Here is a 13,573-nt window from a genome sequence, read left to right on the forward strand (position 1 = left end):
TGTAACCAATAAAATTCCTGGCTTCCACACTGACCTGAAGAAATTTATGTATAAATGTATGTATCAATTAATTGATTCTGTGGCCATAGTGGCCTTAACTGTACCAACTTTAAGTGACAAAAAAATCCTCCTGCTTCTAAAAAGTTTGAATCAATTGCACGTTAGTGTTCTGTTCAATGATTACTGCATTTGAGTGTTCTCATGTGTTTTTTTTTTTAAAATTGTATTTCTTTTTAAAATATTGAGCTGGACTAGAAGGTCTAAAATAAACACAGTTACACACTTAATGCAATAAACTTAACAAGACACCACATTTCACTTTTTTCAAAGCACAAGAATTACCATGTTGGACAACTATGTGATATTAATAGTTACAAATAATAAGTAGTAATAAGTGAATAATTGGTGATGTCACTGCTACTGTGCTTAAATGTGTGAAACTCTATGTTTCACACAGTTTGATCTCCTGTTTACATTTTGTCAAACTAGGGTTAGGTTATATACACTTGTGAGTCTAACTAATAACCTCTTACAGGCAGATTTGTGTCCATCCAGCAAAACAATCCATAAGCTGTATTTTTTACATTCTCCACTGGTTATGACAAAGTGTTGGTGCTGAAAGAGGTAAAAGGCCCAATGTTTAAAAAAAGAAAAAAAGAAAAGAAAAGAAAACAGTTTTGATTTTTTTTCTGCTTGTGATCCTTCTCTCTATTTGTTGTGAGACTTCTCTGGACATAGTGAGAACGTGAGAATAAAGGTTAACGTGCATGTCACACACCAGAAGGTCGACGGTTAGCAACCCCGCTGATAAAAATCCAGAGGGATAACATTTCACTGAGCTCTCACGAACTGCCAACTTTTTCTTGGACTGGCCTTGTTCTCCTTTCTTTCTTTAAATTGTCACACCTAAAGCATGCAATCAGCTGTGATCTTATTGCTCAGTAGTTTGGTTTGCAGTGATTGGTCTGAACTCATGAGCGCAGCCACAAGCTGTAAAAATGATATGTCCATTGCTGGTGCTATGTTAATTTCACAAGAACTGAGGTATTTATATCTTGTAATGTAGAGATGTAAATCCTTTTTAGAGAAGAGAAATGATACACTGATCTTTTTGTTGCTCACTGGAGATAAAAAATAAATAAATAAATAATTTGACACAGTTATGACTAAAAACATTTATGGGATAAACATAGATCATTTTTGGTTATGACAGAATTACCAAACAGAAAATATTTTTGAAAAGATGTGTTTTATTTACTTTGGCCTTTAAACAGAGTGAAACACATCTTTCAAGGTCACGTTTGCTTTTTTAACCTTAGGTCAGGTGGATCTAGTTTTTCAGAGGGGGACAAACTTTAATTTGCGATGTTCCTATGAGTCCACAAACATCCACACGTTCTCAAATACACACAGACGAACGCACTCACACAGACACACATGGTAGCAGGTCTCTTGGGAGAAGGGGAACTGCAGACATAGCGGTGCCTCGGTCACTGTAGTCACCAGGGTGCCAGGGGACATATCGATCTATCAAAGACAATGTTTTCACATAGTCACACCCTGTATGCAGTATATCCCTGACACGATTAACATATCTGAGAAAATATTCTTCCTGTCCCAAAACAGACTCTTTCTTTCCAGAGTTTTCCCTCCATGCTACTTTCTTTTCCCTCTGACTCAACATGGTGGGTCTCTATGGGAAAATGGCGTTCTTATCTAGCTCTTAAGGATCAAAGTCTGTAAAGCTTGATTGTGGATATTACCATGGAAGGACTTATTTGAGTGGCTTGGCACATAAGTTGGCACAATATTAATCTTGCAGACCCGTGTATGCGTGCATCCCAGTGCCTCAATTTCAGTAGATGTCTAAAACCCTGAAATAAGACGCATCTGCCGGGTTAGCCCGGATTCTGATATGGCATTCGTCCAGGACCCTCTACAGAGCAGAAAAGGCCACAGTGTAGATGTTCTGTCTGCGTGGGAAGTTTAACCTCTAACCCTGAAAATGAATATTCCTTAGGGTGTGGAGAAATTTTATCAAGCTTCAAAGCTAGTCACCATTTTTTTTTATCGTTCTTAGTATACCTATAGAAACTGTAGTATGTGACATTATTGAAAGTGGCTCATTTTACTGTTTTGCATGATGTAAAAAACTGTTCATAAAATAGTAAATACTTAAAATAGTAAATCAGTGCCGTGTTCTCTACTCAGCATGAAAGGCGTAATCATATCTCCAGTGCAAAATCCTTTTCTATGAAACTGCATTCCTAACTATGATGACTACTCTTAAGGTTTTCAATCTTCATTCTGCAAACGAACATATTTTATTCTTGAAAGAAACATGAAAAATGCTCTCCACTCCAGCTTAGTGCCAAATATCGAGACGTTTTTATGGCTCTATATATTTCTTCTATCCTCCTCCCTTGGATTTCTGGAATAGAATTAGGTGGTCTGTATAATGTATGATTACTTGGAGCACTAGGCAGACACACTGTTTAAAAAGGAAAGTGGAAAGATTTTAATTGTATCCCGATGTCCGTCCTGTCCATCATTCCAGATCACGTTTTGATAGTTTTCCCATACTAAAATAGACTTAACTGCAGTTAAGCCTTCGAGCCTGACGTATCCTTTACGTGTGCACTTTAATGTGTATAAAGGAAATGCACATGAGGACATTACGTGCAACATGTAAATCATTTATTTCCATACAAATGTTACATCACATATATACATTTTTTTGTAATAAATATCACAAGACACCACATATTGTAACAGCCTCCGATACCTTAACAAACAGTGACAAGAACTTGTGCGAAGTTAGCTTGCAAACATTTAGTAAACATTTAGTTAGCTGAGTGACAGCTTATTCACCCCGGCCACGAGAGGAAAAAAAAAGAAAAAAAGTATTTCACATACTTTTTTATATGACGGCTTAAGCAATATTTAACATTTGTAAAAATTCACATTTACACATGTCAGTTTCTCTGAATGCTTCACACTGAACAGCATCTGTGCTGAGATGCTACAGTCTTTATTTTGAGCTGCAAACAGGAAGAAGAACTTCCATGAAAATATTATGGTACAATTGAATAGGCAAAACTGTTTAAAGTTCATGAACTCCAATGTCTATTTGGTTATTCGAAATCTCTAAAAATTCTTCTTGAAAGTAAATGAAAGTCCTATACAGTGCTGCTTTTAGGATGGTGAATAGTTTAATTAAAATCATGACTAAGTTGTTCTCATGAGCAAACTTTTATTCAATCTGAACAACTGTGGTTCTGTTAGAAAAGCACTGGTTTTACCCCACCAAGACTTGTATCATATTTAACTCCAAGATATTGATTGCCGTACAAAAAAATATATGTGTGAAATGTGCATGTCACTTTGTAACATAACCTCTAAGACTTCTCTGTAACCCTGAATCTGTTTAAAAAAAAATTTTTTTTTCTGTGTGTACCCACACTAAATTCGCTTATCTGCTGCAAGACCGTGGTGGGAGAACTAAATGTGGACTGCAAGCATCTGTAGGCAAGGTATGTGGTTAGAAACCATCAGCTGTGCTTTGCTTGGAATGTTATACTGTCAGCTATTCATTCAGGACTCATTGCACATAACAGTGTGGCGTCCTCCAGCAACAACGGGAGGTGAAGTCATGCATCCCTTATTATACAGCCTTATTGATGAAACAGTAACCATGAGTAACTCTGAGACAGCTGAGGTGCAAGGAGAGGCCACTGCCAGGAGAGAGCAGTGTGGATATATAGTTCACAATCTACAGCACTTGGGCTCAAACTGATCACTTTTAAAGGAAATGGCACAGAAGTCCACAAACACCTCACTACAAATGTGAAGCTGGCATGCAAGAGATCATTTGTGCATTACTCCTAAAATTACACTTATTTAAGCTGCAGACCTTTTAAACTCAGCTATTTGCATCTTAATAAAAGCAACACAGAAAATGGTCTAGAGTCTTTGACCGTTTTGTGCTTCGCGTAGACTGTACAGTGAAAATGTTGGGAAAATGCAGACCAACATGTCTTATGACACCCAACCCCTGCATTTACTTTGCTGTAAATCTGTTAAAAAGAAAAACAGATAATGAGCTCGACATCCTGGAAAGCTTGTTTTTTCACATGGCAAACAGTGACGTATGAGGATACCATATTTACGTCTATTCCTAAGGTCTGCAGCAGCAGCAGTGCTGATCGGACATAGCAATACAGTACATGGAGATTCCTCTGAGAGAACAAAGTTCACAGTTTTTACGGCATCAGCAGACCTGCAATGCTACATGCACTTTAACACAGGTCACTAACACCGATTTAGATTTGCAGAGAATCTCTGGTCCCCCTTCTGCCACATTTAGCATGCTGATCAAGACATACTAGAGACTGCCAAACTGACTGGGGAAAGGGGTTCTGTCTGTAGGTGCACCTTCATTACTTCTCTTAAAACTAATGATCTTGCACACCGTTTACTGTAAGTCGCAAAAAACAAATTTGCTCCCATGACTATCTGATCTCATGTTAAATTGCCCCTTCGGATTTTATTCTAACCTGCATTGTTTATTAGAGAATTAATGTCGGAAACTGGAACAGCTAAGGCACTGTTCTATGGACTCCTGAGTGTCTTCTCCAAAGGTTTTCTGATTTTCAACTGATTTTACAACGGAGGCACCTGTGAGAGAGCTGTGACAACAGTGCACTACTAAGGGCTGTGTTCTTTTTCTTCCTCTCATCTATCTTTATTAGCCTGAATATTCACCACCGCCACATCTTGGGTGTGGAACTTTGTTATCGCTTGGCTATTTTGACAAAGTGTTTATTATTACGTGTGGTTTGTACCCTTGTGCCATGACTAAGGAAATGGCTTCTCTGGTTTCAGTAAACAGTGTACATGCTGAAACAGAGCAACCACAGATTTTAATAAATAAATAGGGCTTGTGCAACAAAGGGGGCTACTGTAACTGTTGCATAGAAGGAAAAGGAAAGATGAATAGTTTTTCTTACACTTACATAATGGCCATATTGCACCGAGTGACATGTAGCACATAAGTCGACCACGTAACAGAATGCAAGAAGTGATGGGTTCTGACTGTGCAATAGCAAACTTTAAAACGTGCACTTTTGAATTTATGTTAATAACAGCTGCAAGCTTCAAAGGTCAACACTCAGGATTAACCGCATTATCTGTAATGGCATCCACTTTGCACTGAAAGATTACGTACATATATCTTCGACCTGACAGCGGAATCTGGCTTAGACAACATATACAGGCATGCAAGTTTTGACCAGCCTCACTTTGACGTAGGTTTCATCAGTAACTCGTAGATTACTGTAGATTAACCATCATATCTCTAGTGCTATCTCCCTGCAATGGAAACTCAAATGCAAGAGACTGTAAAACACTATAGGAGGGAACAGGACCTCGTAACATTGCTGAGGAGTGAGACAGAATGACTGAGACAGGTTTCGCCACACCTGCTTTTGATCATTTTTCCGATTTTCCAATCGTTAAAGGGAAAAAAAGAGCAAAGTAAAGCATGCCAGATTATAATCTCGGTCAATTTGGAATGTGTTTCTTAAAGCAAAGCATCGAAGAGGTATTACGTTTAACCCTTCACCCTCAATCGTTTTCTGATTACTTTGCTCTTTGTGCCAAATTGGCATGTTCGGATGAAATTTACAACCTCCGATTGCTTCTCTGAAACATTTTATGCTAATAAAAACTGTGGGATCTCTCTCCAGATCAAAGATAAACAACATGGCTACAAATTCAGTTGAAGCCAGACAATTAGCAGTCATACAATCCACAGGCCATTTAGTAGAGTAAATAAACTGCTGAGATGCTGCCCTACTTTAACTCCTGCGGACAGTGACTTAATGTGACAGATGGTCAGCTAAGATGCAAATATTGAAAAGGTATGATGAGGTAGATGTGAAAATTCAAACAAAATAAAAAATGCAATGAACGCACACAAAAGGGAAATGTGAGAGACCTACAGTTTTGTGTCACTGTGTTTGAAGAGGAAAAGTGACACTTTACTCAGCTGAACAGCTGAGTTATTGTTTCTTTAAAGTCTCCAGAGACTCTGTCAGTCATTTTTGACTGGCCTTACCTTCATCAGTCATTTGAAAAAACTGTTTACAATAGCAGTATAAACATATCTGGATTTCCTTGTTGACAGAAGTCTCAGTGCTTCAAGTTTAAAGGACAGTTGTTATACTCGTTACAGTCATTATGTCTTTGCTGCAATTCCCGTTGGGGTCCACTGCTCTGTCCACAACTGGGGTCCCTGCTCCTTTCCCCAGAAACCCTTCAGTGGGGTCACTCTCTTCTGAGTTACCTTTACTCCTCCCCTGCTGCTCACTCTGCCAGCTGTGCCTGCTATAGATGTATCCATTCACAGGTCCAGGGTTGGTGAGGCGGTTCCTATTCATACACAGGATTTCCTTGAATGCATACCAGAATTCAGGGCTCCGACAGTAAATAAGTGGGTTGAAGGCAGAGTTTGCGTAACCTATCCAGTTAAGTACCATAAAGGTGATCGGGCTGTTCACAGCCCATATAGCCTCCACCACGTTTAGCACAAAGAAGGGCAGCCAGCACAGAGTAAAGGTCCCCATGATGATGCCCAGAGTCTTCAGAGCTTTGTGTTCCCGAAGGCAAAACTTTGCCTTTTTAAGGCCACGGCCATTATTGGCCTCCAGAGAATTACTGTTGCTGATGTCGCTATTATGAAAACGTCCAACGCTTTTGTCTATCTTTTTCAGTTGGCGCCTTGCCTCCTGGAAAACTCGACTGTAGACAAAAATCATGATGACCAAAGGGATGTAGAAGGAGATGATAGAGGAAGTGATGGCATAAGCCTGGTTGGTGTGGAATTCGCAGCAGTTGGTTTGGTTCGTACAGTTTCTAGCTTCAATAGTATCAGCGGTCCACCACTTCATGTGGATGGGCAGGTAAGATATCAGAGCAGCAATCACCCAGACCAGCACCACCACAATGCGAGCTTTGCATTTGGTCAACATCGACTGGTAGTGGAAGGGAGAAGTAATGGCCAAATAACGGTCTATGGCGATGACACACAGGGTCTCAATGCTTGCAGTCACACAGAGCACATCAGTGGCAGTCCAGAAGTCACACCAGAAATTACCAAAGTACCACGTACTGGAGATAATTTTACAGGCACCGAAAGGAATCACAATCAGACCCATGACCAGGTCGGCACAGGCAAGCGATGTGATGAAATAGTTGGTGACATTCTGGAGACGCTGAAAGCGGGCAATTGCCGTTATGACCAGGATGTTGCCAAAGACAATAATCAAAACTAATAAGGACATGACCATGCCCAGCAGGATCATTACAGGGGCACTGAAACCTTCATCAGTCCCAGTTGAATTTGATGACGAGTTCATCGCAGTCATATTGGTGTACTCTGAGGTGGTTGTATTTCCCATCTGAAGAGAACACACATGAACAAAACACATACACACACACACACACACACACACACAAACAAAAGGAGTGAATTTTACAAATTCCGTTAGTTTGTTTTTTTAATTCTGCCTAATTACAACAAAAGAAAATGAAAAAAAATGCATGCACATAAATCTAGCACTAACAAAAAAGAAAAAGGAGACCAAAGCTTACTGCGCAAAAACCACATACATAAACAGTATATCAAGTTGGCTTCAGGCAAGCTTTAAAACATGCTAAACAAGCCAGACAAAAGCAGAAGTACAAACCTCCACAGGTTGCAGTCGTGTTTCCTGGCTCCCATACAAAGTAAAATGTCACTGTTCAGATAGTTCCCACAAAGCAGCGAGTATCACATGTCCCAGCTACTTTCTGCTTTACTTGATCTGCGTGTGTCTCACTCACTCAGTCCCTCAGCTGAGCAGTGTTTCTTCTAATGTGTCTCCCAGGCTATTTGTCAGAGCCCTTATAGCATGCAGTGATGACATCATGGTCAGTGCTGAGCCAATCAGACAGCCAGCCTGTGGAGGGTGCTGAGAGCTCTCAAGAGTTTGAACACGCTGTCCCTACAGCGGTGTTTGCAGGGCTGCATGAGACAAAAATTGAAAACAAAGTAAAGGACTCCTAAGATTGATCTTTTTTTTTATGGTGTATAATTAGTTTTAGAAGGTTTACATTGTGTTTAAAATTAGACTCTACTTAAAGTTAGGCAGTGCAAAACTATGGGGGGGAAGGGGGTAATAGGTAATAGCTGCTTTACAGATCTTACTCATTGCTCATATTTCATATTGAAAACAGGCTCAGCTTTCTGCTTTACCTTTTTTTGTTTTAATGTCAAAATAATGTTTTAAAACTGTATATTTTTTTCTGACATATTTTACTTAAATACTGCCTGCATACTTAAATGTATATTACAGCCCGTTTAGCTTTCGTAACCACAGAATAAACACACTTCGATTTACATAATGGTACAAGTACAGATGTCTAAAAGTCAAACTACGGAAGAGTCCCTCATAATTTTAGTCTAGGACTGAACCACTAGTGTGGCCAGTTTGACAGGGACAAGCTGGCACGCTATGTCTTATCAAGATACAAAAATGTTTTCAGGATTCAGGACAAATTTGCATTTATATACTGAGCAGCTCTGTGCAAATCATAAAAAACAGGCAGGTTTGTTTGGTTTTATATTTGTTTATGTGTTTGTTTTCTATGAACAGCAACTTTACTTCTTATTTTAATAATTTCCAAAACATTCCCATGTTCTGATCAAGTTGATCACACATTTGAGTTAATTAGCGGCCACAAGAATTTGTTTGCATGTTTTTGTACATTTACATTATATTACACAAGTTAAAAGGCAAACAGTGTAATCTTCTGAGCTAGATAGCAGTGTCTATGTAAAAGACACTCGAATATACTAATATAGGTTAGTCTGTTTTTCATCTACAACAATTTGCATTTGGTTCTTTTGTTGGACATCCCCTTCGTTCTACATGCATACTTGTAGAAAAAGCCTAACATAGAGGGAAACACACCTTCCTGCCCTTTCATGTATATACATGGAAAGCCTGAGGCAGGGAAAGCAGCAAACACGATAACAGGGATTAGACTGTAAACACAGACTTCACTTGCTTGTTTCAGCTAACATAGGAAGACTCTGAGTGTGCTAGCAGGTGTAACAGATGTAAAAATGAACAAAAAAACAAAGCATAACAAAAAAGAAAGTGGCAGTTTTCAAGTGGTTGAGCCATACGAATGGAATTGTCTTCAACCTACACTGGTTAGTCTCCACACTGAGGCAGCTGACAGTCGAAGTGAATGACACTCATCATTAAAATGCAATTGTGCTAGGGCCTGGCATTTATGTTAATTTGACGCGTGTTACCAAAGGTTACCACTACATTTGTCACGGTCTGGCTGGCAGACCGTGGGGATATGGGAGAATGAGGACCCAAAACACATTGTTCTGCGATGCAAACAGTGCACTTTATTTACAGTGAAGGTAACAGATGCACAATAAATCCCCTTTGCTCCCTAAACGCCCATGCGTGTGTTCCCCTCCGACGTCCGCGCTCGTGCTCCCGGCAGTTGTGTTTCTGCACACCCTGTGCGTGCTGCCCTTCTGGTCCCTCGTTCCACCTGCAGGACAATAACAGAAGCAGCCGTTAAACACTGAACCCGCGTGCGCACACGATCCACACTTCCTAATACTACACACTGACTTGGAGTCTTAGCTTAATGATCCCACGCCGGTGGGAGCTCCAACACTCTCCTAAGTAGCTCTCCCGACGAACCCTGATCACCAACAGGTGTGTGGCAGGAACTTCAGGTGTGGCCAGTTCTCCTGCAGGGCCACACCCATCAGGACTGCATGTGGCTGTCCTCCAGCCACACATGTACACACCCACACCCTGCCCACACATACAAGTGGAACACAGAAGCATAGTGCAGAAAAACACACATCCCCAAATAATAATAATAACAACAATCATAATAATAATAATAATCCCTACTGCTCACGGACCCCCGAGACCTCCTGAGCCGGGTCCATGACAACATTACAACACCACTTGTCAAAATCAGTGACCACTAGCATGACAGCATCCACGCCACACTGCAAAAACTGCTTAGGAACACGTGCAGCTTAAGAACCTTCTCTGAGAGCCCCACGCAATGACCCAGGCTCAACAGTGGACTTCTTGTTTACATTTTGTGGCAGATAATTAAAATAGCTAGCAAAGAGAATCAGTTCACCAATAGTGACAAATTGCAAACTCGAGTGTAGACTGCAATAGCACGTGATAGCACTAATGTTTTAGATAGTGGCTGAATTTGGTCAACGTCCAGTCTGAGCGCTTTCCAAATGGCTTCTGCTGCTTCTGCTTCAGCTTGCTGATGCTGCGAATCCTGGTGATGGTGATCGACACAGAAAGCATTAGAGTAAATGAAGTGTGACAATTGACAGCCCGTTCGTACTCATGAGACCGAGAGGAAGTAGCAATGGTAGAGATGGTAAAACGGCTTAAATACCACATCACATATGAGCTTTGCCAATGGCATTCTCAAGTCTAACCACCGGGAGATCAGTGATGAGTGAAGTGATTTTGGTGACAGTACTGTGGAATGGAGTTATGTGTGGAACACACTGTTAGCCAGGCTCAGATGACTGTACATTTTGATGAAAATTAGGCTGCTCCATTATCAGCATCACAGCAGTGGAAATGAGCGATAGCTTGTGCTTTTGTCATTTCTGAGCTACTGGTCCAACATTTCAAATCCCAGGTCGAGGTAAGTGTGTCTCAGTTCTCTGTGGGTGCTTTCAAGTGTGTACAGGGCCACGCTAAGCTTACAAAGGGAAGTGATGATCGTTTCCAGAGCTCTGATCTTCAAAGAATGCAGACGCCAAAAGCACTGTACTTCCTCTGTGCACTTCCAAGGGAGCTTTGACAAATGCCTATATGACTGATGACGCAAGAGCAAATCCAACCGCTCAATCCATATGCGCAAATCCAATTTTCAGCATTTACACAGACATCTCAGTACTTATTTATACAAATATGATTTTCTATGTCCCACTTTTTAAACAAAAACGGTTCAGAGACATGCTGCATACTGCTTGTAACCATGGTGCCTTCTAACTAATTTGAAGCTTTGTTGCTCCAGTTCCAGGCAAAATGTCAGTAACTAGCTACCCGGTGAATTACCCTAAAATGGTAAATGGCCTGCATTTGTATAGTGCTTTACTTAGTCCCTAAGGACCACAAAGCTGACCCTAAAATGTTCCATAGGCACTCATAGGAAGACTTAAATTGATTTGGTGACCTTGTGTCTTGTTACATATGTTGTTTATATGACATCTTCACTTGGCAGATTTCCATGAAAACCAGTAGTCATATTCCCAAAATCCATTTAGATGTTTTAATGACCTTTTGATCTATTTCCCTTTACTACTTGTGAGGATGAAACTTCCACATGTGCCCCAAAAAGAGGAAAAATGTAAACATGCATTGCTCTGAAATCAAAAGTCCACTCCTTGGGTTTTCCTACTGCATCAGCAGGTAAAAATAGTGCCATGAAACCCCCCAGCTCATTTTACTTATTTGATTTTAGTAACCCCCATAGTCTTATCTCTTGCACAACATGCATGACAAACCCACCATGCTTAGCCTCCAAAGATAAGTCAGTATATTATCAGCACCTTCCAACAGTTAGATTGTAAGTTATAATGTACAGCATAGACATCAAATGCTTTTTTCTCCTACATGTATTACTTTGAAGAGTTTTTCTATTTTGCTTTTAATGCATGCAGAAAACAGATTTTTAAATAATATCAAGAAAGCTTTTTATTGGATGATCAGCTTTAGCGTTGTCTGTGAATGCTGGATTTAGACCTTGAGCTTGTTTGTAATTGTTTCTTGGCCTATGTGGACAACTAAGTGAAACACAGTGCATATTGAACTTCACATTGATTTAGTTTAAGTATGCAGTACAATAACCTACACTAATTGTAAATGAAATTTCTGTTCTGTGTTCTGTTTTGGAAAGCTTGTTCCAGTGTTGGAATAATCACAACTGGTTTCCTCATCTGTGACATCTGTTTTCCTGTATCCTGTCACTCCCAGGCAAAACCGGTTCACATTTGGACAACCCTTCAACTATATTGGGTCCTGTCTGCACTTAGATGTTGTGCACTGCTCTATTTAGTCAAACACTGTCACATTAAAAGTGTCTTATCTCTTTACCATCTCCTCAACAATTCTTACTTCTCTTTATAGAAGTTGTGGTCCTGACCTGATGGCGCAACCATACATGGAGCTATAATTAATTTAGGGAAAGGTTTCTGGAAAAAACTAGGAAATGAGAGGACCTATATTCTCATTATACATTGTACATCATACGTTCTATACATGGCAACGTTAAAACAGACTAAATACTAAACAGACCACAATTGCTTTTAATTTATTTTAACTGAAAATGAAGTGAAAATGTGAAAATAATGTGTTTTTACAGTGTTAGTAAGTAATAATAGCACACTGTAACAAAAAATGGGTGTTACAAAAAAACCCACATCTAGTAAGTAAAGGCATCCAAATTTGTATTTACTCAAGTACAATTAGTATTGTACTTGAGTAAATACACCCTTCACTCATCAGTCGTGTCTAATCTATTCAATGTTTCTCTCAGTCAAGGAATCATTGGCCAGTCAATCGTATCCTTAATCACTGAAACAAAGAATTTCCACTTGGGATTAATTTTAAGCATGGAACACTAATTGTTTCTCTGCTAAAGGACCCTAGGGATCCGCGGGTGAGTTCCACCCAACAACAAATGTGTGTATGAGCATCAAAGACCTAAACCTCCATGCAGTGTGCACCACCATGCAAATATAGTGCCAGTTCTTCTTGGTAATGGAGAACAACCAAGCTGTTTTGCATGTGGTTCAGAGAAACAGTCTTGGTGCACAATTGTTTAATAATTGCTTACTTAGTTTTGGTATAATAAAGATAGATGGAGTTCACCATGCACAAAAGACAAAATGTTCTGGTGGGTCTAATCAATGCAACACCTGTTATAGTGTCACGTTTTACTGTGTGTACAGAATTTTAAAACCCTCAAAATGTGTGAGAATTCAGTTTGTTTCACCTGCACCTGCATTTTACCGTCACAATTTGACACTTTCCGGCGTCCCACTTGAATTCTAATACTAATATCTAAGGGTAAGGTAAACTAGAGACGGGAAGTCTTTCTTCACCTGGCAGAGAAATTGCCAGTCTCACGGGAGTCACTTTTTTCTCTGCCTCATTGATTGCAAACATACAAAGAGAAGGGCGAATTAGACTCTTGTTTGAGGAGGTTAAAGGATAAATACTGTGATGACCTAGTGACCTATCGGTTTACTGAAACATGCTGTTAGAAAAAAGGCAGTCTGCAGCAAGACTTACAATAGGATTAATAGTATAAATTAGGTAGTTAAGGTTAAGCCAAATTATTACCTTTACGTAAAACTTTGGGAAGAATAGGATTGGGAACTTTAATCCTTTCCTTAGAAAGCACAAGTGATTCTACCTTTAACTAGTAAATACGTAATATTAAT

The 13,573-nt window shown here is 39.7% G+C and overlaps 1 protein-coding gene across 1 annotated transcript; it reads right to left on the reverse strand.

Annotated features, from left to right (window-relative positions):
• Window positions 1–2,878: 2,878 nt before the first annotated feature.
• adrb2a (adrenoceptor beta 2, surface a) lies at window positions 2,879–7,901 on the reverse strand. The gene is made up of 2 exons (XM_085369154.1): window positions 7,749–7,901; window positions 2,879–7,460 (listed from the first exon to the last, which is right to left on the reverse strand). Exon 2 carries the CDS (start codon window positions 7,458–7,460, stop codon window positions 6,207–6,209), a length of 1,254 nt encoding a protein of 417 aa, XP_085225280.1. The 5' UTR covers window positions 7,749–7,901; the 3' UTR covers window positions 2,879–6,206.
• Window positions 7,902–13,573: the final 5,672 nt, after the last annotated feature.

This window comes from Diplotaxodon limnothrissa, linkage group LG2 (genome assembly GCF_057381915.1).
Source record: "Diplotaxodon limnothrissa isolate DT_005_m linkage group LG2, D_limnothrissa_male_GT1.1, whole genome shotgun sequence".
NCBI lineage: Eukaryota > Metazoa > Chordata > Actinopteri > Cichliformes > Cichlidae > Diplotaxodon > Diplotaxodon limnothrissa.

What these genes read in the sequence shown, in the direction of transcription:
- adrb2a (XM_085369154.1), bottom strand. Translation starts at nt 7,460, where the DNA reads ATGGGAAATACAACCACCTCAGAGTACACCAATATGACTGCGATGAAC.